General features: G+C 33.5%; 3 protein-coding genes across 5 annotated transcripts; 2 read left to right on the top strand and 1 right to left on the bottom strand.

The window, feature by feature from the left end:
- Positions 1–4772: 4772 nt before the first annotated feature.
- On the top strand, positions 4773–9804 carry LOC123914005 (glucose-1-phosphate adenylyltransferase large subunit 1-like). 2 transcript variants are annotated; one of them, XM_045964967.1, is made up of 14 exons: positions 4773–5221; positions 5347–5664; positions 6192–6314; positions 6441–6611; positions 7246–7422; positions 7513–7568; positions 7679–7772; positions 7888–8073; positions 8187–8267; positions 8349–8435; positions 8590–8694; positions 9063–9169; positions 9285–9345; positions 9496–9804. In XM_045964967.1, the coding sequence occupies exons 2-14, from the start codon at positions 5425–5427 to the stop codon at positions 9595–9597; spliced, it is 1590 nt and encodes a 529-aa protein (XP_045820923.1). In that variant the 5' UTR covers positions 4773–5221; positions 5347–5424; the 3' UTR covers positions 9598–9804. The 2 variants fall into 2 exon arrangements, with proteins under 2 accessions (XP_045820923.1, XP_045820922.1); XM_045964966.1 differs by having other exon boundaries at positions 4843–5221; positions 7246–7568.
- A 772-nt stretch (positions 9805–10576) lies between these two features.
- On the bottom strand, positions 10577–14918 carry LOC123914004. Of its 2 annotated transcripts, none has more exons than XM_045964965.1 (4): positions 14528–14918; positions 12639–14205; positions 12371–12396; positions 10577–11957 (listed from the first exon to the last, which is right to left on the bottom strand). In XM_045964965.1, exons 2-4 carry the CDS (start codon positions 14089–14091, stop codon positions 11229–11231), a joined length of 2208 nt encoding a protein of 735 aa, XP_045820921.1. In that variant the 5' UTR covers positions 14092–14205; positions 14528–14918; the 3' UTR covers positions 10577–11228. The 2 variants fall into 2 exon arrangements, with proteins under 2 accessions (XP_045820921.1, XP_045820920.1); XM_045964964.1 differs by having other exon boundaries at positions 12639–14166.
- Positions 14919–19520: 4602 nt separating this feature from the next.
- LOC123916767 (protein RER1A-like) lies at positions 19521–22577 on the top strand. Its single transcript, XM_045968298.1, has 4 exons — positions 19521–19720; positions 20196–20572; positions 21859–22039; positions 22182–22577. Exons 2-4 carry the CDS (start codon positions 20208–20210, stop codon positions 22236–22238), a joined length of 603 nt encoding a protein of 200 aa, XP_045824254.1. The 5' UTR covers positions 19521–19720; positions 20196–20207; the 3' UTR covers positions 22239–22577.
- The last annotated feature ends 1483 nt before the right edge of the window (positions 22578–24060 follow it).

Raw genomic sequence — 24060 nt, 5'->3', positions numbered from 1 at the left:
TCTTAAAAATGCAACTAAATTAAAACTCACATAAGAGTGTTGCCTCTTACATACATACGTACATAAAAATGACAATACACTATAAAACGACAATTTAAAATAGGAGAATGTTAACTTGTGCCCTTAAGGCACATGTTAAGGATGTAAAAATAGAAATTATTAAATGCTAATTTGTGCATTTTGACTTTTGAAGCATTAAATTTCTTGTATCATTAAATGTTGAATTTCTATTTTGGTATATCTTAACATGTGCCCTAAGGGCACATGTTAACAAGACTCTTTAAAATAAATATACAAAATCATTTATCTTACTACACATTTAATTTAACTTTTTTGTCTGTCAACCTTGATGATATATATACCCCCCAAAAGTTGAAGGAGGCTCCCACACCTCTGGTCATTCATTTCCTCTCTGAGGTAGGGATGGCAATGGGCGCCCACGGGTGCGGGTTTGAGTGATACCAAACCCACACCCGAAATTAACACCCAAACCCAAACCCAAATCTGTTCGGGTGGCAAAACCACACCCACGCCCACACCCATTGGGTTCGGGTTTTTTACACCCAAACCCAAACCCACAACACATTTTGTACTACTTTGCAAATTTAAGCAAAACAAGGTAAATTTAAGCAAAAACAATGGAATTTAAACATATTGTCAATCACTTAGCAAAAACATAGGTTTAAAATTACAAGGGAATTTAAAATTACAAAATAGTCTTTCAAGAAATTAAATTACAACTAAACCAAAATTAAGTTCTTCCAACTTTCAAGCAAAATTCAAACACAATTTTGGTTTGTGGTTTGTGAAAAACCTAATTTTACTTTTACACTTATATATATGTGGGGGTATTTAGGTAATTTTAACATGTTTCGGGTGGGTGTATGGGTTTCGGGTGTGGGTTTGAGTGATACCAAACCCACACCCATATTTTCGGGTGTCACCCAAAACCAAACCCAAACCCAGTCAATTTGGGTTTCGCCCGTTGACTTGGGTTTGGGTTCGGATGGGTCTCACGGGTTTGGGTTTTTCTGCCATCCCTACTCTGAGGGTTGAGGCTGGCTGACAGAATGTTGATAACACTATATTTTTGTTTTATGTTTTCCAACCATACCACTCAACGGTGGTTAATAACACATTGGTTTGAGTTGGGTCCTACTATCACACAAATCAAAAGGAACACAACAATAATAACATCGGATAACTGTAGCTTATTATATTTTTTTGACACGTGTACGGTTGACATGGTGGTGTAAGCATGAGATCTGCAAGTTGCTCAATTTTAGGTTTTCGAGTTTGAATTATTACGGTGTCATTTTTTATATTGGGTCAGTTTATATGAAATTTTACTCTGGCTTTAAATGTACCTCTTACTAATAGATTATGAAATTTTGGTCACACGAGTTTGTAAGTTTTTGAGTCGGATTCCGAGTTTTAAAAAAACGAGCAATTGAAAGGGACATGTGATTACTTGATTAACATTATGTAGTTGTTCTTTTCTTGCAAAATGTTATTGCCCATTCCTTCATTGATTTATGATTACTATTAGCCCAAGGTGCATAAACAGCTAAACACAAATTATTGTGGTATATGGTGCCCCATCAATCTTTCTCACAACTTAGTGAATGTGCAATCCTTATCCGCTAATAATATAATACAGTATAACTCTAAATTTTGGTCTAAAATTTCATGGCATAATCTCTATCTAGGAAAAAAAGTATACTAGCATTTTATTTTATGATACAATACAGCTAGCTCACATCCAAATTAATATGGAAAAAAAAGGAAAAATCAAATATGGCTTTGTCGAATACAACGTAACTATAGTTTATGCACATCCATAAGGGGGGTCATTGAAAAGGACTATTTAATGGTTTGGTTTGGTTGCTGCCTTGCGTGGGGATTTCCGGATTTGGACGGTTTCTCCTAAAGTGTAAAATTTTTCTCTTCCTTATAAACACATATTCGGACACTTTTATATTTTATATTTGGTGTAAGATTTCTTAACGCACTCTCTCACCCCAGCACTATTGAACTTGATGCATGGATATAAATGGTGGATGACCCGATAAGGGAGGGGTGGCTCAACAGATTTTGGAGAAACTCTAATATCATCTTATAATCAACCCTACAAAATGTTGGGCAAAATAATCATAAAATTTCCACACAATACATAAAAACAAACGGAACCTTCAACAAATAAATAAAACTAAATAAAATCAACTCACAATAATATTTTACTACCAAATCTACAATAATATAAAACTAAATCTGCAATTTTTACAAGGCGAAATTGCAACCTATCAAACTTTTTCACATAATTGCAAATTTTTACAAGATTAAAATTGCAAATCATCTCAACTTCAATTTTTGCACAAAAATTGCAAACCCTCCTCAACTACAATTTTTGCACGAAAAAATTGCAAACCCTTCTTCCATGACTCACAACTACCCTAACCCTAAACCTATTAGAATAGAGTTGTTGTGGTGAACAAAACTCAATATAACTCTCTATATTTATAATAACTTTCTATTTCTTTTTTTCTTCTTTTTCTTCCAACTACTCTATGTGGGACTTCTTGGATGAATAGCCACTTTGACCCAACACAAAACCGACGATGTAAGACTTCTTAACAAACAGTTTTTAGTAGTGTATTTTATCTGAAAATTCATTACCGGCGGGATTCCGAAACTGCATCAGTTTTGTTGATCCATAATGAGAACAGTGCTTGCGGGTGGCTGGGATCTGTGTCCAAAATTTGGCGCAGAATTATGGACACATTGCGACAATGTCTGAATGTACCTTCATGCATGGTCCCCTTGAATCCACCAAACAAAGTCAGTATTCTTGGTTTTAGAAACACAAAAATCTTTTGTATCACAAATACACAAAAAAATTATATTGCATCATGCATGTTAACTGGTATCTCTAATATGCACAGGTTAAGAAAACAAAAATGAAAACAAACATAAAGGTTTTATGTATAAAAGATTATTTTTTAAAAGTGCTAGACATTGAATGTATTACTTTTAAAAATTGATTTGTTTAAGGCAGAACTAGATAATTCTTATGGCGAGGCTCGAGACGGTTACAGTGGAGGTAGAGCTCAGGTACAATGAATCACGGTGGAGGTAAAATACCTGGCAAATATGTTCGCACTTCAACGTTTAAGTCGGTTGTTGTATTTTTGTGTGAATAGGTATATTATGCGCATTTAAATTGATTAGGGAAATGATGCCAAATTGCAAATTAACTTTAAAACCATATATCACATCAAACTCAATCAACTTGAACGAACTGTAATCATGTTTGTGAAGAGATTAGGCAGTCATAATCAACAAGTGTTGCAACAGGTCAGTCAAGTGGCTTGCCAGATCCAAGCTTCCTTGTTCAATGACAACCGTAGAAATTCACTTTATTTTTTTTTATTAATTATACTCACTCCGGTCCTAAATATAAGAAGAATTTCACTTTTTAGATACATTGAACTATTTATGTATCTATACTATATTTTTGTCTAGATACATTAATATTTCAATGTATCTAAAAAGTGAAACTCTTCTTATATTAAGGACCGGAGTGAGTATATGTTTATTTTTCCGTACTTATTCATTGATATATGCTCCTACTTATTCGGATTTGGATTTAGTGTTGTGCAAAAAGCACACAGTTTCACGTTGTACTGCATCCTGGTCGTCCGATCATGATCCAACAGCTTAGATTAAATACAGTAAAAAGTAACCACTATAGATCTGATCCGTTGAATCATGATCGGACGGTCAGGATTCAGTACAACGTGAAACTGCGTGTTTTTTGTACAGCACTAAATCCAAATCCCTACTTATTCATTGAACTTTACTAGTATTATTTTCTTTGATTTCATATGTCCCGATTACGCTAGGGAGGATTGTCTTCATCGACATTATGGTCCAGTTTCTCTTTCCGGCCATTGATTTTAGAAGGGAGGAGAGAGGAAAGTAAGTAAAGAGGTGAATTTAGCAATGATTTGCACACTCAAAAAACATGAGTTTTTTTTAGGCCACCCCATTCCATGCGACTAAATTGACGCAGTTCTTGTAGTAATAAGTGTACGTGATTTTGTCTTGTAAAATTGATTTTAGTTAAAATGTAAAAGTGAATGAATGAAAATTGATTTATATTTGAATGCATATTTGTAAAACTGCATTTAACAATAAATTTACGACAACTTCTAATCACATTTTAAAAAAATTTGGTTACATTTCAAAATGACCAAAATACTCTTGAAATTATTAATTTTCCAATTGTGTCCAAAATCCTTTCATCTGTGTCCAAAATCCTTTCATCTTCCCAAATTCAGTACATGTGTTCTCTCCTTTGCTCAAACTCAGTATGTGAACTTGATTTACATTGCCTACATAATGCTCTTGAAAACAAAAGAATTTTTTTAAAAAATAAATCATTTAAATAGATAATATTTAAAGGATCTTGCTGACGAATTTCTAAAAATATTTGATAAATAGTCAATAAAGAAATAAGTTTTTCTTCAAATACTAGTTAAAGTATTAAGTTAAAATTCTCTTGCGAATCATCGTAAAATTATATGTCACTTTAATTAATCAAAATGTGCGACAAAAGAGTTATTAAAAAAACATATTAACTCCGTCTCAAAATATAAAATAAAATACTGTAAAAAAATATTAATATATTTAGTCCAATTTTATAACAAAATTCATTAATTTGTTTTACTAACTTTCTCTTACATTTTGAGATGGAATAATACACTGCTAGTGCCTGAAATTGACAGGTGTTTGTTTCATATCAACTCTCCGTGTATAAAAAAGGAGGAGCCTAGAAACATGGACCATGAAAAATGATATCATAGACTATAGTACCAAATCAACATTATTAATTTGTACTACTATTTTATATTCATATTCTTGTCTATAGTTTTTGGAAAATTGTTATATACCAAACCAAAACCATAAGATATTTCCCATCATTCTCGTGAACACTCTCTGGCTCACTAGCCAATAAAAGCAACTACAAGTCACAACACTACTCACTAGCTAGATCACATTCCACACTCACATTTTTGGCCTTAAGTTCCCATTTCCAATAATCTAAATCTCATTCTCATAAACTTAGCTCAAATTATTTTTATAACATATAGTTCTTATACTATAGTTTGCTTGGTATTGTTGCTTTTCATATTCCTACTTCATTGTGAGGTTACTCAAAGTAAGTTTTTTTTTTTTTTTTATTTCCATTCATTGCTTCATTACTACTAGTATTTTTTTAGTGTCACTTTGAGTTTTTGTGACAAAATTTTTATGTAATGTTTACTTCACTTTGTTTTCTTGAAGATTGAAATCAAATCAAAGTATACTTTTTTGAGTTTGGCTCTTTACAAGAACTTGAATTCTTGATCCATCACCATCAAAATGGTGTCTACTTGTGTGAACTTTAAGGCTAATACCCATATAGCAAATTTGAAGAAAGACAATATTTTTCGTCAAGATAATGGTTTTCTAGGTGAGAGAATCAAAGGGGGTGTGAATTATAGTCCATGGATCATTAATGATCAGTTGGGAATAAGTTTGAGAACTAAGGAAAGGGTTAAGAAGCACAAACCTGGTGTTGTATCTGCTGTTCTTACATCAAATAATGCCAATGAGACTGTGGTAAGCTAAATTATGTCATTGGATCCATTTCTATCATGGTTTTAAATTTGTGATTATGGTTATGTTAAAGAGTCTCATGTTGGATGCGATGAAACTTAAAGAATGTTTATAAGTGGGTGGTAGTTCTCACCTTACAAACAGGTTTTGTTTTGTAAGGGTCGAGTTAAACTCACACCAAAATTTTAAAATAGTATTAGAGTCTACTCAATGTTGATCGGTCACCTGCTATCAGACCACTTAAGTCATGTCCAGATGTCAAGTCCTGGACGTGTGAGGGTGTGTATTTATAAGTGATGGGTAGTTCTCTAGTTTCGTCAGGGTTGAGTTAGATACAAACTAAATTATACGAGGTTGGTTGTAAATTGTAATTGTTGTTGCAGACTGCAATTTAATAAACAATTTTAAATTGTTATGATCTTGACCAACATGACCCCCAAGATTTAGGCCCTTATAGATTCTGTAGCTAATTTTTTATGTAATTATTTGATAAATGATTCTTCTATTCTTATTGTGTGTGTCAATTTCAGACCTTTCAGGTTCCATCTTTTTTGAGAAGAAAAGCTGACCCTAAAAATGTTGCTTCCATCATATTGGGAGGAGGTCCTGGTGTTCACCTTTTTCCTCTTACCAAAAGAGCTGCTACACCTGCTGTGAGTGAATCAATGTCTTTGTTGACTAAAGAAACCTCACTTTTTTTAGAATTATAAAGCAAGACTCAAAATTTTGGAGTTGTTATATTATGAATGATACATAGTACTATTGTGTACATTCTTCAGGTACCTGTTGGTGGATGTTACAGGCTTATAGATATTCCAATGAGCAACTGCATCAACAGTGGCATCAACAAAATATTTGTATTGACACAGTTCAACTCAGCATCACTAAACCGTCACATCGCTCGCACTTATTTTGGAAATGGCATCAACTTTGGGGATGGATATGTTGAGGTTTGTATCAATGAATTGGTTGCTAATTTCTAATTGCTAATCATATATTCATAAAATTGTTAAGCTAATATTAATCAAATCTAGTTGTTGCTTTTTTAAAATGTAAAGATATATTTGTGGGGCTTAAAATTGCTAATAAATGTTGAGGAAAGGAAAATTTGAGATCTTGACTTCACATTACTATAAGCCACTAGAATTATTCTATTATATTTTGAGAGGAGGGGACGCCGGGGCTAGAATTGTTGACCAATGGCATGTTTGTATTAATGATGACTACTTGAATATTCGGTACTCTCTCCAGTCTTAATTATAAGCAAAAATCTACTTTTCAAATTCATTGAATAACCGATGAATTTGGTCTATCCTGGGCCAGAATTATTGACCAATGGATTGTCTATAGACCACATTCATTAGTTATTCAATGAATTTGAAAAGTAAGCTTTTACTTATAATTAAGGATGGGGTAGTATGCGTTAGGGTGAAACTGTAATTGATTTTGTAAAATTAATTTGATATGAATTAGTTACAAGTGAAACTGTTTATTTTGGAATGTTTTTACTACGAAATCAAGTTTGATGTAAAACTCAACCTAATGCGAACGCTACTTTCTACCGTGAAACCAAACATACAATAGGTTCTGGCGGCTACTCAAACACCAGGAGAAGCTGGGAAGAATTGGTTTCAAGGAACAGCAGATGCTGTGAGGCAATTTACATGGGTTTTTGAGGATGCCAAGAACACTAACATTGAGAATGTAGTAATCTTGGCTGGTGATCATCTATACAGAATGGATTACATGGACCTTGTGCAGGTATTCAACTTATTTGTTTCATATGTTGGATTATTTTATTTCTTCATTTCATTTTCAGTTTTTTCTGATTATCTTGTAATATATGAACAGAGTCACATTGACAGAAATGCAGATATTACAGTATCATGTGCTGCCGTAGGCGACAGGTATGTTATGTTCAGTCTTCTTTTAAATATCTTTTCTGTTTGTAGATGTTTCTTTGTTTGATCAAAATACAGTTTTATCTAAGTTTTATTTCTGTTTGCCTGCTTTTTAGCCGTGCATCGGATTATGGATTAGTCAAGGTAGATAGCAGAGGTCGCATCGTCCAATTTTCAGAGAAACCTAAGGGAGGTGATCTTAAAGCAATGGTAAGTCTTATACATGTATGAAGTTCAATATATTTATCATTGTAGCATAATAATTTGATCATAATATATTTATATGTCCTCAACATAGTCATGTATTCATTTTGCTTTTATGCAGCAAGTAGATACCTCTCTTTTCGGATTGTCGCCCCAAGATGCATTAAGGTCGCCATATATTGCATCTATGGGAGTTTATGTATTCAAGACTGATGTTTTACTCAAGCTACTGAAATGGAGGTATCCCACATCCAATGACTTCGGATCTGAAATCATTCCAGCATCTGTTAAGGAACATAATGTCCAAGTAAGAAAAATTTCACTAAATATATATCTCCTTTAGAATGTATATTTTGATAATTACTCCTTTTCGGAGGTACTAACAATACAAGTTGGATATCTGTTTCACCTTTTTTTCAGGCATTTTTCTTCGGAGACTATTGGGAAGATATTGGAACAATAAAATCATTTTATGATGCTAACATGGCTCTTACTGAAGAGGTAGGTTCAAGAATCAAGATATTGGCCAATTAGTTCCTATCATGAAACTAACAATATTTGTTATATATGCTACTCTTGCAGAGTCCAATGTTCAAATTTTATGATCCCAAGACACCCATTTTCACATCTCCGGGATTCTTACCACCGACAAAGATTGATAAATGCAGGGTATGACTATGATCATCTATCTATCTATCTATCTATCTATCTATCTATCTATCTATCTATCTATCTATCTATCTATCTATCTATCTTCAGAGTTTGATTTTACCTCTTCATTTCATCATATGTCTTGCTTACCATGTTTGAGTTGTTCTTGTAGATTGTGGATGCAATAATCTCGCATGGCTGTTTCCTAAGAGAATGTAGTGTGCAACATTCCATTGTGGGTGAACGTTCACGATTGGATTACAGCGTTGAGCTCCAGGTAAACTACAATGATTTCGTGACCGAGAATATGCTAGAACCCAGGTTTTAAATTGCGGTCGCATCACGGTCCTTGGTAATGTGGACAGTTGAGGTCTAATGCACAGATAATGTAGCCTCCGTTGCAGTGATCACTGAAACATCAAAACCTTGATGTCACAGATCAAATCGCATTCACGGACACTTGGAGCTAAGCTACAATAATATAATATAATTGTTAAGAGTCTCACATCGGCTGCGAGACGGTCTAAATATATGTTTAAAAGTGAGGGCAGTCCCCACCTTACATGCCGGTTTTGTAGGGTCGAATTAGGCTCAACTCTCGATTTTAAGAATAATATTGCTAACATTTAAAACAATCTTTCACAGGACACTATAATGATGGGAGCAGACTATTACCAAACTGAATCTGAAATTGCTTCTGAGCTGGCAGAGGGAAAGGTTCCGATTGGGATTGGAAGGAACAGCAAAATCAGGTAATCTTACTGCGGTACATACATCCGGTAACCAATTCATTCTGTTGTTTTAAAAGCTAATAATTAGCATAACATAACATCAATTGATATTTGTTACTTGTTGTCTTTATTGAAGGAATTGTATAATTGACAAGAATGCTAGGATTGGGAAAGATGTCATCATCATGAACAAAGATGTGAGCCTAGCTTCCCTTTACCTTAACTTTCTGTTACATTTAATGCCATCTTGTTAGTTAGCAGTTTTCTGGTGTAAGATCATCCTGAACGAAGCATAAGTATCAACTCGAGTTATCTTATATATTACCATTCAAATACTTTGTTTGTAGGGTGTTCAAGAAGGAGATAGACCGGAAGATGGATTTTACATCCGATCAGGAATCACAATCGTAATGGAGAAGGCCACAATAGAAGATGGCACTGTCATATAAATGGCTGGCATGTTCTGGTTGTCACTTGTCAGGAGAAACATTCCAAGGAGCACCTTGAATTTTGCTAAATGCGTATGTGTGCGTGCGGGGGTGCTCGCAAAATAGAAGGCGTCCTCCCACTACATGTAAAAATAGAATGAATAAATAAAGTGTGAATGTATTGTAAAATCAATATGCAAATAAATAAATAGTGTTTGTGGAATATCATTGCAATTGGTTGTAAGTCATTTCATAATCATATAAAATACACAATAAAAGTTTAAATGTTACAGTATTCAATAAACTAGTATGAAATAAGTTTTTGGCATACACATGATAAAATTTAAATTGAAAAATGTCAATTAACTTAGCTTCATTCCTCCGGTGATGGAAAATTTACTCTCTAAGTTGGGGTTATATTCTGCTTCATTCTCCTGCTAAGAGATCCTAATTCCATCTTTGGTAAGGTTTGGAATTGGCAAGGGCCTGTGAGAATTCCAATGAGGACAGAAAGAGAAGAAATGCTAGACCACATGACATATTGTATCATATGTATGATGCATGCATATACCATTCTCAATAAGTGTTATATTCTCTAGGAATATGAAAATATTCAATTGATGCTTCAAAAACAAAAAAACGAAAAAAAATTGAAATATTCTATTGGGACAAATTAATTCCATGGTATATTTTATATGAATATGACATAATTACACATGAATGAAAGACAAGCGGACAATAAGCTGTGTTGTTAATCCTTTTTAGATGGCAAAATCAATTCTCTAAAAAACTACATAGATCTAGACATGCAAATTGTATGTTTGTGTATGTGTTGCATTCACTTTTGTGTTTCAAAATCAAATCAGCAACAAATTGTTGGTGCTTGCAACGTGGGGACTGAGAATGGAGGAAAAAAAAAGTATAAGTGGATCAGTCACAAAAACCAGTAGTTTTAATTCAAGTTCCCATTTAACCAAATAAATTTTATAAACAATAAATATAAAATCCATCAAAAATCACATTTAATAAATAGTATTTGGATCCTCTCAACAGTACAATAAAATTGTTTATAACTAGGACATACCACCACATGTTGCAACACTTTTTTACACACAACATTTTACATATTGAAAGTGCTTTGACCTTGAAAGTTGTTGAACTTCACATTGAGGAAGCCTATTGTTCATGATAGAAAAATCCACCCCAAAAGGATCATAACCTTACATGAAACTCCTACCAAACCTTATAAATTAACTTTGATATATGCTTAGCTTGGTGGCAATATGACACGCGGCGGTACCAGGCAAGGTTCAATGATTCAATCCCTCTAGGAAAATTTCTTCCAGCCAGGGTGAAGACAATTTATTGCATAAGTATATATGTTACATGAAAAGAAAAGAAAAAGGCATTCACATTCCCATACATAATATCTTTATTTAGATGCTGCTCTATTCATATTTGGTTTAGATGAATCCATATTTGAGGAGTCAAGGTAGTAAGATAAGCAAAAAATTCCCGGTTGTGGGATATGATCCGGCATTACTCACTACACCACGCAACATTCAGTGCAAAGTATGCAGACATATATATTCCTTAAATTAATCTCATGGATCCCCCCCGCCATAAACTTATATCACCAATGGCCAAAAACTTCAAATTCTCTTCGTATTCCAAACTATCACAGGACCCTTTTTCGTAAGTTCAGAGGGATTAAAACAATTCATTGCCTTTCCCATCAGGGCCATAGCAGCAATGCTTGGAAACTGCTTGTTCTTAAACTCTTCTGGCACGGTGTTTGAAGACTTAGGATCGCGATGCTCTGTTGATTCATGCCTCTTTTTGGAACATGCAGCCCGATTATGACTCCACCTCTGAATCCATGGATGTGAAAGTGTAATTCCTACTGTTTCCTTCACTTCGGTAAAAGAGGACTCCTCGTTTGATAATACTGTCGGAGGTGGATCTGGTACCCTCTCTCCTTCAACATGATATACTGTTTCGGCTTCCATATTTGTTTTATTAGTTAATATTACATGTGAAGTTTCTCCAATATTTTCACTCTTGGTACCGTGAGCAGAGTTCAATGTGCATAACTTGAGTCTTTTAACCCATCTGGTACTTGGATCTGATCCCAAAGAACTGCTGCTAGATTTTGACCTTGCATGGCCTTTTGCGTGAGAAAAAAGTTGGTCCACATCAAGGCTATGAGTTCTTGATGGGCTAGTCTCCCAGTCAACCATGGGACTTACCGGAGTGAAAAGCTCACCAGGCTCTTCATTTATATCTGGGACTACTGTACTAACGGACTTCTCTATGTTTTTTCCTCTAGCCGAAATTGTTGCACCTTGAGATGTGAACGAGTTTTGACTATCCTTGGAGCACTGCAAAATTCAAATTTTGATCATTCATGCCTGCCTGATTTACCTCTCAAAGTTTAGAATAGTATCTGATTTAATGAGGCAGGATATGATTGCCGTAAGAAAACTCTTGAGGTAATCAAGTTATCAAATTAAAGAACTAATTATGTGTGTGTTTCTGTCTAGGTATGAAGAAACATTGTCGTTAAAATTAGTCGCATTTCTAATTCTATGTAGTGTCATATAACACTCACCATAATCAACAGGAATGTATAAAAAAATTACGTTTCCAAAAAGCCAGATTAAGAGTATACAGTGTCAAGAACCAGATAATAATTATAATAATAATATTGAAAATCGTTTAAATGCTTAAGCAAGGGTGCCAATGGAAAATTAAATGGCAAGGTATCAAGAAGATCAAACATGAGAAACATTACCTTATTTGATAGCAATGGAACTTCACCTGCAATAGGCAGGAAGCAGTACCATCAGTTCCCGAAAACAACATTAAAACCGTCAAACTTGCAGACCATTTCATTTTCCAAATAATAAAACTACAATTAACTTAACTGAAAATTATGGAATATTAAACATTATGAAAGTATTAATCAAACTCAGTATATCTGAAAAGTTTTTATAAACAGAGCATTAAGGATAGCATGGATAGCGTTATATGGTATGTCCTTTTGCAGTGTGCATATATACCTGGAAGATTATTCTCATGTAAAGTATCAATGTCCATAGCGTTGGGTTCAGAAGATGAATCATTCATCAGGCTTGTCGGACATCTGAAGTTGTGGATATGTTCCTTTTTTTCCCTCTTTCTTGAGCTACCTAGAGTTTCCAGCTTCAGACAGTCCACAGTATGGTCACTAGCAGGTGGAGTCAGAGATAAATCAAGGGTCTCATTGAAATTATTTCCTTTGAATTTGGTAGATGCCATTGAGTCTCTAAAGAACTGACTTTTGTCAAATAAATTAACATCCGTATTTTTTGACATCAGAAAACGATGTGTGGTCTGGGAAATATTGGGATGACCTCTTGATAATTCTTCTACTGAATCTAAATTGGTGTAAATCTTTGCAGCCTTCACACCATAAACAGAATGTGGCACTCGGGCTACCGAAGAGCTTACGCCGTAAAATTTTTGTGGTTTAGCTGGTTCCGAGAGTGCAGTCTGGTTTGTAATGTTCGGATTAGCAATTAAATTTTGAATCTTGTGGTGCTGACTACGAACAACATAGAGTCCATCATCATCAGCTATTGGATCTTGCGGAATACGAGCAAAACTGCCTCCCATCAATCTAGATAGGGAAGATCTTCGAGGGTCTAACAGACTACTCATCTGCTTCTCAGGGACACAAAGAGAAGAATAACTATGATATTTAGTGCTTGTGTAATGCTCTTGGGAAGCTGAATTGTAGCTCGACGGATATACTTCGCGCGGTCCACCTACGATTTCGGCCATCACAGATTTTCCTTTGTCACGTCCATTTGTTGGTACTATGTCCGAAGCTGATTTTACCAAGTTGTTCTGCACTGATGTTGAAAGAGCTAAGTTCTTCAGTTCAGCAGTAAACATGGATTTCACCGGCACTCCTTGAGACAATAGTTGACACTCTTTTACTGAAGTTTCTATTTTAGGAGGAGCAGCTTGTGAAGATGTCAATGACAAGTGACTCCCAGCTCTGTTGAAAGAAACATTTTCATGTCCAGAACAGGATTTTGTTCCAGATTTTCCCTCTTCCCCGCGGAAAACACTCTTATCTTCTCTCTGAAAAGGTGATCTTCCATTTAAGTTTTGAGAAAGACTGGATATAAGAAATGGTTTCGAACCAAAACTTACTTTCTTCGATTTTCCAGTCTCCCCCTCATCAACAAATCCAACCCTAGTAGCCCCAGTATGCATAGAACTATCTGATCCAGCATCAGACCCACCAAGTAAATCACACCGCTCAACATCACTATCTCCTTTCACAACTTTAACCTCACATCCAACACTCAAACCATTACAAACAGGGTTTGTTGCTGACTTGTAACTTGTTGTGTGCTTCCAATGAGCCATCCATGGTGATAGATAACCATAACCATGCATTGCATTAGCATCAACTCTCTCACCATCACGATATACACGAGCAGCAATCTCATTAGGCATCATCACTCACCTATTTCCCTCCACCACCACCACCACCACAACAACAACAACAACACACCACTGTTTTGAGTCTTTGACCTGACAACATAGTCAACTCAAACATTGAATATTCAAAACCTAGATTTTCATTTCAAGACATTGAATTAGACTCCATTGAAAAACCATCACATGCAGATGCAGATAAACAAGCAAAACTAGATCACAAATAGTACCAAACACTATCATATTCGAAGTTTCTAACCTACCTAACACATAATTAACTACTAAATCATAGAATATACATCACTGATTATGCTTTTTGAAACTAATTTCAAATCAAATTCATTTCAGTGTGATTAAATTCAACAAAAAATGTATAAATCTATGCTAAAAACAAATCAAACTTGCATGAAATTCAACCAAAAATAGTTCGAAAATCGAAAAGAAGATTGAAATTTACCTTTGAAGACGAAGAAGATCGAAGTATTGAAAAGTTGAAAATGAATGAACGAATGAATGAAGAAGAAAAGAAAAAGCTTATAGAAGAGTGAAACTGAAAACTGTGAAGTGTGTTACTACTGCTTGAAATCAACGGTTAGATGTGAGAGTGAAGTGCTGGTCCCGCGAGTATGGAATAGATCTAACCGTTGATTATTTTGTACTGTGTTTGTTTTTGGTTCTTTCTATTCTCTTTTTCCTTATAGCCACATGAATCGGAGAATCGGGATCGACCCAGTGGGACCCACCAGTGTACACTTTTCGATTCTTCCCATTGGCTGTTCTCGTTTTCTTCCCTATTTTGTTTGGGTTATTTCATTTCTCGTACGTTTCAACCTACGCGTAATTATTGTGACCACTTTAAAGTTCCCTTTACAAATAAATAAATAATAATTAATAAAATACTTTCTTTATATTTTTTTTTGTTTGATAAGACATCTTGTTTTTGTTGAATGTCTCGGTTGGCAATGTGGACCGCTCGTTACCAATAGTTAGTTGGTTCAGTGGTGATTGACGCTAAATTTGATAGGGATGACCATTGTTTGATCCCCGTAACTGCGATCGGAGGGACTGGAACCACTTGATGCCAGAACTGACACCCGAATCAGATTAAACTGGTGGTGTAAGCAAAAAAAAAAGTAGACCTCCCATTCCATTTAAGACAACCTCAATTTAATCTCCTACAAAAGAAGGACGGAGTGGTCAATTTAAGTCTCAAAATAAATTAGGACACCGTTTGGATTAGCTTATTTTTGAGTTTATGCAAACAGTTTATGCAATATGAATTATGTTTTATGTTATTTCTTAAGTTCACACTAGTGAAAATTGTATTTTTATAAGCTATTTTATTATAGGAAAATACTAAACAGGGCATTGGTTAAGGATATCAATATGGAAACTTTATCTCGTAAATTGTGCATTTAATGCTTTAAAATGTATAAAGTTATTTTCTCTCGTCATTACTTTTGCCATTTATTTCCTTTTTTAGTATGCTTAACAAGTGCCACGGGGGCACCGTTTAGCATGACCCTTTATTATAAACTATCTTTTTTTTACTCAAAAACAACATATTCATTTCAAATTCATAGGAAATACATCAATCGAAATCATTACAAATTTAATTTCGCTAAAAACTAATAAGGATGAATCTACAAACATGCTCACAACATCCGAGTTAATAGCATAAAACGGCCAAATTTCTAAGACAAAGCCTGCAATTGATATGATAAACTTCAAATGTCCTGAATAATCATGCATCCGGATCTGCAACGTTGATGATGCTAAAGTCATTGAATCTACACCGAATTGGGATCGAAACAAACCTGTAAATCTGAACAAAAATAAACACCGTACTAAGACGGGACAAACACCGTACTAAGACGGGAAAAATAAAACAAAGACTCCGCACTAAGGCGGGATTAAAACAAACCAGATGAAAAAATCACAAAAGAGAAAACTAGAATAAAACGTAAAAAGTATGTGAATATCACTTATTTAAATAGAAGACATAAAAAACAATCAAGAGGGGTGATTCCAGATCAAAATTGATCCTAAACCACCCCTATCTAATTGATAAACCAAGAAAATCAACCAAAAAAGTTGGTGTCGACGGCAGTGGGAGAGAAAGAGAATTAGGGTAGGAGAGCACATAAACTATCTTGACAAGCTTATAATAATACATAAAAATTTGCATAAACTATTTGCATAAGCTCAAAAATAAATTAATCCAAACAGAACCTAGATTGATAATGGAAACAACATAAGTGAAATTTAGGGGATGTATTAGATTGAGAAAAAAAAATAACGATTGAATTCACCCGTGTAAAGTTTAAATTTTTTTAGACTAGAGAGATATAAAATCCTCTTTTTTTTTTTTTGACAACATATAAAATCCTCTTTTTTTTTTTTAGTAACAACAAGAAGAGCTATTGTTTTACAAGAAGAGCTATTGTTTTAAAAGTGTCGGTATTCATAACGGTCAAACCCACCCAACCCAACCCAAAAAAGTGGGTTGGGTCGGACAAGTGGGTGGATATAGATTTCAAAAATGAAAAACCCATTAAAAAAATTGGGTTTCGGGTAAAACCGGACCCAACCCAAAAAACCCACTAACCCACTAGTGCTATGTTTCTTGAAATTTTTTTATGAAAATACTAAAGATTTTTTCATTTGATTATTAAATATTTTTTATATTGAAAATGAGTTATACTATTTTTTACGAAAATAAAAATGATTGAATAATTTTTATAAACAAATATGATAACTTTTCGCATTATTTTTTAAAAATTTAAAAAATTTGAATAATTTTCATAAACAAATATAGTGATTCATGGTTTAGTCATTTGATATTAAAAAAAGCAAAAAAATCATTTGGATAACACGCTATCCAGCCCGTAAATTAGTAGATTTACACACAAAAATGGGTGATTATTTTTTATAGTGAAAAAAAGTTACCCTATTTTTTAAGAAGATACATTGATTGAGTTATTTTTTATGAGAAAATATGACGATTCAATATTTAGATATTTAATAAAAAAAATAGAAAAATAATTTGGGTAACCCACAACCCAACCCAATCCAACCCGAAAATTAGTGGATTTACCCAACCCGGCCCAATGTTATAACGGGTTGTTATTTTACTAAACCCAACCCGGAGTACCATATGTGGTTTGGGTTTTGGTTTTGGCCAAACTCAACCCAATCCGGCCCACGTACACCCCTATTCATAACTCCACTTCTATATTTTAAAGTATGTAACCAATTTTTTATTACCAAATTACCAAAAAAATGAGACTAGTAAACTATGTTATCTAGGTGCGGGTAAAACACTTTTATAAAAATTAATGTACGTGTATGAGCATAAATTAAGATATGAGTATGTACCCGATACTGGTATGGGTATGTACCCGGTACTAGTATTCTTCCTTAAATGGAGTACTCGTGCATCATAGGTACTCCCTCCGATCACTAAGCAAAAAATTACTACTTTTTAGGTTATTGAAAAACCGATGTATCTGATCTAGCCAGGCGCCGCGCCTGCCTGTGTCTAACTTATGTAAAAAAAAAAATGTCTTATTCTATTGTGAGTTTGTTAATAAAATATTTTTGTTGCTACTAAAAAAAATTAAGAGTATTGTTGGTATTATTATTAAGTGTTATTTCAAATGATAGTAAAGAGCAAAATTGACCAAAGAAAAAGTCAGCACAAACTTCCCTTTATTATTATTATATTATTATTATTATTATTATTATTATATTATTATATTTAGTTTTGAAGGGTAATGTTGTCATTAAGAAAAGTCAACACCATATATGAGAGGGTAAATGTGGAAATAATAAAAATCCACATCAAATTGGAATATCCCCTTTATATTATGTATAGATGTATAGATGTATAGATATAGATTATTATATTATTTTTATTATTATATTATTATAATTAGTTTTGAAGGGTAATGTTGTCATTAAGAAAAGTCAACACCATATATGAGAGGGTAAATGTGGAAATAATAAAAATCCACACCAAATTAGAATATTCCCTTTATATTATGTATAGTCATTAAGAAAAGTCAACACCATATATGAGAGGGTAAATGTGGAAATAATAAAAATCCACACCAAATTGGAATATCCCCTTTATATTATGTATAGTCATTAAGAAAAGTCAACACCATATATGAGAGGGTAAATGTGGAAATAATAAAAATCCACACCAAATTGGAATATCCCCTTTATATTATGTATAGTCATTAAGAAAAGTCAACACCATATATGAGAGGGTAAATGTGGAAATAATAAAAATCCACACCAAATTGGAATATCCCTTTTATATTATGTATAGATTATTATATTATTATTATTATATTTAGTTTTGAAGGGTAATGTTGTCATTAAGAAAAGTCAACACCATATATGAGAGGGTAAATGTGGAAATAATAAAAATCCACACCAAATTGGAATATCCCCTTTATATTATGTGTATATATATATATATATTTAGTTTTGAAGGGTAATGTTGTCATTAAGAAAAGTCAACACCATATATGAGAGGGTAAATGTGGAAATAATAAAAATCCACACCAAATTGGAATATCCCTTTATATTTGAAGGGTAATGTTGTCATTAAGAAAAATCAACACCATATATGAGAGGGTAAATGTGGAAATAATAAAAATCCACACCAAATTGGAATATTCCCTTTATATTATGTATTATATTATTATTATATTATTATATTTAGTTTTGAAGGGTAATGTTGTCATTAAGAAAAATCAACACCATATATGAGAGGGTAAATGTGGAAATAATAAAAATCCACACCAAATTAGAATATTCCCTTTATATTATGTATAGTCATTAAGAAAAGTCAACACCATATATGAGAGGGTAAATGTGGAAATAATAAAAATCCACACCAAATTGGAATATTCCCTTTATATTATGTATTATATTATTATTATATTATTATATTTAGTTTTGAAGGGTAATGTTGTCATTAAGAAAAATCAACACCATATATGAGAGGGTAAATGTGGAAATAATAAAAATCCACACCAAATTGGAATATTCCCTTTATATTATGTATTATATTATTATTATATTATTATATTTAGTTTTGAAGGGTAATGTTGTCATTAAGAAAAGTCAACACCATTTATGAGAGGATAAATGTGGAAATAATAAAAATCCACACCAAATTGAAATATCCCCTTTATATTATGTATATAGAATAGATGTATAGATATAGATATAGATAGAAGATGTATAGATAAGTCGGAGATACATCAATTTTTCAATAAAATCTAATTTTTTTTTATTATAATAATAGTGACCGAAGAGAGTAGTAACTAATAGTAACTCCTGAAAAAAAAAAAAAAAATAACTAGTACTAAGTGGCAACAGTTGGTCACGCGACAGACGATATATCTGCCGTTCAAAGTCTCGGCACGCAACTCAATCACAACAAAAATATAAAAACGACACACGATAAAAAAAATGAAGCAAAAAAAATAGAAGAGAAAAAAACGCACACACAAATATTCGCATCTCCTTGTAGATCTATCGTATCAACTGCTTAGTGCTAACCCTTCGCTTCTTCCACCTTCTTCCGTCAGTTCAATCCTCTTCCATCTCCAGCTCCGATCCGTCGTCGCAGGTCAGCTCTTCTTCTTCTCCGCCTCTCCAATCCTCTCTTCCTCCTCGCTTTTCTTTCTCCGCGTTTCCATTCTTATTTCCAAGATGTTAGGGTTTTCCGATTCTCATTTTTTCACTTTTTCAACCCTAGATCTTGATTTATACCTCATCGGAAATCATCAAGATAACACTGGATTCACTTTCTTTCGTTATTATACTCGTTACTTTGAATAAATATGTATCAAGATTATTAGATCGTCAAATTCTAATTTATCAACATTATTTGTTCTTATTTTCTGCAATTTTTCATCGTTCAACTCAACAAATGTTAGTTAGTTTTAATATTCATAGTTTGATATTCGTAGGTGTGTGTATTTATATGATTTTAATTTAATTTTAATGTGAGTAATTTAGGGTTATGATATGATGATATGATAAGCCAGATTTATGAATGAACTGGTAGTTTATATAGTTTGGTTAATTTTATTTTTGTACAGATTGTGAATTGAATGGAGGGAACTGGAGGCAGCAGTGCCTCTGCTACTGCTGCTGCTGGACCACCTGTGAACCAATGGGTTCAGGAATTTTCGAAGCTATTTCAGCATTATTTGGATAAATCTACTCCGCACTCGACGTATAGATGGATTGGAACTTTTGTCATTGCTTCGATATATGTTTTAAGGGTTTTTTATATTCAAGGATTTTACATTGTGTCTTATGGATTGGGAATCTACATGCTGAATCTGTTGATTGGGTTTCTGTCACCTTTGGTTGATCCTGAACTTGAGCCTTCTGAGGGAGGACCTTTGCTACCAACTAAAGGATCTGATGAGTTCAAGCCGTTCATTCGTCGGCTTCCTGAGTTTAAGTTCTGGTAATTTTAGATTCCATAATAACACTACATTTTTGCTGCTTAGTTTTGTTTTCACATTTTAAATCATGTTTATTTATAAGGAAGCTTTGATTAATCATTTTGAAATTGTACTTTATTTATAAAGAAGGATTTGATTAAATTTTTGGGGATCTTGTATATAGTTTCTGGCTTGCTGCATCAATGCCTCTCTTAGATGGTTATCTGACCTTATATCTGTGAATTTGACATGCTGTAACATTTTATATGTTAATTTGACTCTATTGTTTCTGAATTCCATTTGATAGTATAAGCTGTGTGTAAGTGGGAGGTAATAACTATCTAGAAATATATCCCCAGTATTTCTATTTGATCTTCCAGAAATCGTTTTTCTGATTGGTAGAAAATAATCAGTTAATCACTTGCTCCTAGGTGCCATTGCACGCAATGTAACCACATTGAATAATTGTTTAATCACCATCTTGCATTTGGATGCAAGCTGATAGTCACTGCAGGTAGCAGCAGATAATTACATGGAAATGATCTATTTCCTTTTTATAGATGTTTCTAATTTTACCAGTGGAAATGGAAACAAAGATATCAAAAGTTAACGGGTCCTTACTTTCCTAATCACATTATTTCCCATTGAACAAACTGTCACTGTGTTATCCTTGTGTCATTAGTAGTTATTAAAAATGTGATTTTAGAAGCATTTTGAGTTTGATATGTCATATTGAAATCTAATGAACATACCTGTATCATATTCCCTTGAATAATTTAATTTGGTCGTGTTGGTTTATCATTACATAATTCAAAAATTGTGGTCGGAAATTTCTTTTCTTTACTTTGTTCAACTGTATCTTCTGAAGCCTTTTATTTTGAAATTGAACAAGTTTTACTTGGTTGTCCTGTGGTTTCCTTGTAATATTTCACAAATTCTAAAACAATCAGTTTTAAGAATTTAAAAGACTAAAATCTATAAGGGGAAGTTCTTACATGCCATAGGTGGATAATCTAATTACAGTCAGTTATTGAAAACCAAATTTTTTGGAACAAATTTTGTTTGAGCCAGTATTAGATGTTGTGGCATGACTGAAACAACTTCAGATTTAGTGACTTTCATGGTATGAGTTGATTTATTAAGTCAGAGTCCCTGAAAGAGGGTGGTGCTATAATGTGCAATCTTTTATAATTTTTCCTGAAGCCAACATGTTTTAGTTTGAGAACATTTTGAAGGCATCTCCATTTATGTATGAGTGAAGATAACAGTTTGAATTCTTATTATTATTATTTTTATCATGGGGCTGCAGGTATTCTTTCACAAAGGCTTTCTGCATAGCATTCTTGATGACTTTCTTTTCTGTATTTGATGTTCCTGTCTTCTGGCCAATATTACTCTGTTACTGGGTTGTTCTGTTTGTCCTGACAATGAGGCGCCAAATCGCACACATGATCAAATACAGATATATTCCATTCAGTTTGGGAAAACAGGTGTTTACTTTTAATGCTTATATTGCCTTTGATCATTTACCCTGTTAGATGTTTGTTCACTAGAAGAACAGCAGAAGCAAGAGTTGCTTGGTTTGTATCATTTGCATGAAAGTAATAGTCTATCTGTTTTAACTTATTGCAGAAGTACGGTGGCAAAAAATCTTATGGAAGTAGCAGCGGTGGCTCTCGTGCAGACTGAAGTTCTACTGTGTCATGATTTGAAGAACACAGATCTCAAAGTTAGGTTTTGTGGGCATTCGGGGTACTTGTTTTTTCCCCTGTTATTTGAAGGAATTTGTAGTCAGAGTATTAAGGATGCCAATATGCAGTTACAGAAAATATTCGCTTTATGGTTTTATGATACCAGAAGACATGCTAATACTGGTAGTAAACTTCATTGTTGATATACGTCAGTATTTGATTCAGTTTTAGATTTATTGCAGTTCTAGTATTGTACTATCATGATCTTAGGACAAACTTCACAAAGAACCTTGATTTTTTTCCTGTTCAGGATATGCCTATGCCTTTGAACTTTGAAGTTTACGCATCTTTACTTGTTAATGTTAGGATATTAGATTGATTATCATTGACCGCGGCAAGCCTAGTTTTGCCGCAATAGATGTTTTATTTTTCGGCAAGCTTATTATGCTGTAGGCTGTAGGATTTGAAAACCGGTGTGTTCTAAAACTGTTTGTGGACATAGTTTCCGCATCTTTACTTGTTAATGTTAGGATATTAGATTGATTATCATTGACCGTGGCAAGCCTAGTCTTACTGCAATAGATGTTTTATTTTTGGGCAAGCTTATTATGCTCTAGGCTGCAGGATTTGAAAACCGACGTGTTCTTAAACTGTTATAATTGAAAATAAAATAGGTATTTTTGTATTTTTTATAGTTGTACTGTGGACAAAAAGTTGTCCTGTGGTTCAGTGAGGGGCAAAAAGTTTTGTTTTTGTCCTGTCCCTTGATATCTAAGTTGTTCAGTCTCCTAACAAGTTTCAAATCAAACAGGGTATAACAAAAGTTGTCCAGTCCAATCCCCTGTATTGGTGATGCTTTTTTTAATGAAGTATAACTGATTTTTTTGTAGATAATCAATAAGCAAAGGCGGAGATGTTTTGATTTCCCTCAAATTCATTTTACTTGCACTTGCACATCTAATGGTGAATTTGAAAAGTTGTTTCCACAATAATTTTGGTTGAATGACTTATATCATTATGCCCAGTTACTTACCCGTCCAAAACTCTGAAATATCATCATCATATTATCATGAGAAAGGAATCATAAGTTTTTCTTTCAAAATATCACTTTGTGAAATTCTTTTTTTATGTTTCATGTTAAATTTGTTTTCATTGCTTCTCATACAAAGGCAATTGGATTCTGGGATGTCATGTCCTAGCAAAGAGTATTGCTCACGTCATCCCACATAGAAAAGCAGATTTTCCAGTTTCTAGCAACTTTGAAGAAAATACAGTAATTGGAATAGGAGGACATTGTAGCAAATTCTTTCCCTTTTTATTTGTGACATAATTCGCCAAGTCAAACCTCCAACTAGTGACCGGCTAATTTGGTTTGAGCACAACCTACTACGTATGTGTTTGGTTCTGCGGTGGACAGAATTGATTTTGATAGAATTGAGTTTGACAGAATTGATTTTGATAGAATTGAGTTTGATAGAATTGATTTATGTTTGGATATATTCATACAAAAGTGAGTTGAACAAATAATTTGAGTGTAAAAATCAATTCTAGAATGAGAAGCTACAATTTCTAGCTTCAAGTAGAATCCATTCTGGAGGCAGAATCAATTCTAGTTTTGAGGAACCAAACAAGTCAGAATTCATTCTACATGTCCAGAATCAATTCTGGATGCTCCAGAATTGAAACCAAACATACACTACCTAAGTGTTGATGATAGTAACTCCACAAACTATTTGGTAGTTTGGAGTTGGAAGTATCCAGTTAGAATCCGTATCACTCTTTGGAAAATGTCTCCTGAGAAAATTACCAATGTTGGACAT

Source organism: Trifolium pratense, linkage group LG3 (assembly GCF_020283565.1).
Source record: "Trifolium pratense cultivar HEN17-A07 linkage group LG3, ARS_RC_1.1, whole genome shotgun sequence".
NCBI classification, from domain to species: Eukaryota; Viridiplantae; Streptophyta; class Magnoliopsida; order Fabales; family Fabaceae; genus Trifolium; species Trifolium pratense.
Note: the sequence above shows the minus strand (reverse complement) of the source record. Positions and strands in the feature narration are given on the sequence as shown.

Excerpts from the sequence above, each read along its gene's own strand:
- LOC123916767 (XM_045968298.1), top strand. The coding sequence starts at position 20,208 with ATGGAGGGAACTGGAGGCAGCAGTGCCTCTGCTACTGCTGCTGCTGGA. Across the intron at positions 20,573-21,858 it reads CTTCCTGAGTTTAAGTTCTG|GTATTCTTTCACAAAGGCTT; the intron begins GTAATTTTAGAT and ends ATGGGGCTGCAG. Across the intron at positions 22,040-22,181 it reads CATTCAGTTTGGGAAAACAG|AAGTACGGTGGCAAAAAATC; the intron begins GTGTTTACTTTT and ends AACTTATTGCAG.
- LOC123914004 (XM_045964965.1), bottom strand. The coding sequence starts at position 14,091 with ATGATGCCTAATGAGATTGCTGCTCGTGTATATCGTGATGGTGAGAGA. Across the intron at positions 12,397-12,638 it reads ACATGAGAATAATCTTCCAG|GTGAAGTTCCATTGCTATCA; the intron begins GTATATATGCAC and ends TGCCTATTGCAG. Across the intron at positions 11,958-12,370 it reads TTCCATTGCTATCAAATAAG|TGCTCCAAGGATAGTCAAAA; the intron begins GTAATGTTTCTC and ends TGAATTTTGCAG.
- LOC123914005 (XM_045964966.1), top strand. The coding sequence starts at position 5,425 with ATGGTGTCTACTTGTGTGAACTTTAAGGCTAATACCCATATAGCAAAT. Across the intron at positions 6,612-7,245 it reads TTGGGGATGGATATGTTGAG|GTTCTGGCGGCTACTCAAAC; the intron begins GTTTGTATCAAT and ends AACATACAATAG. Across the intron at positions 8,074-8,186 it reads TTAAGGAACATAATGTCCAA|GCATTTTTCTTCGGAGACTA; the intron begins GTAAGAAAAATT and ends CCTTTTTTTCAG.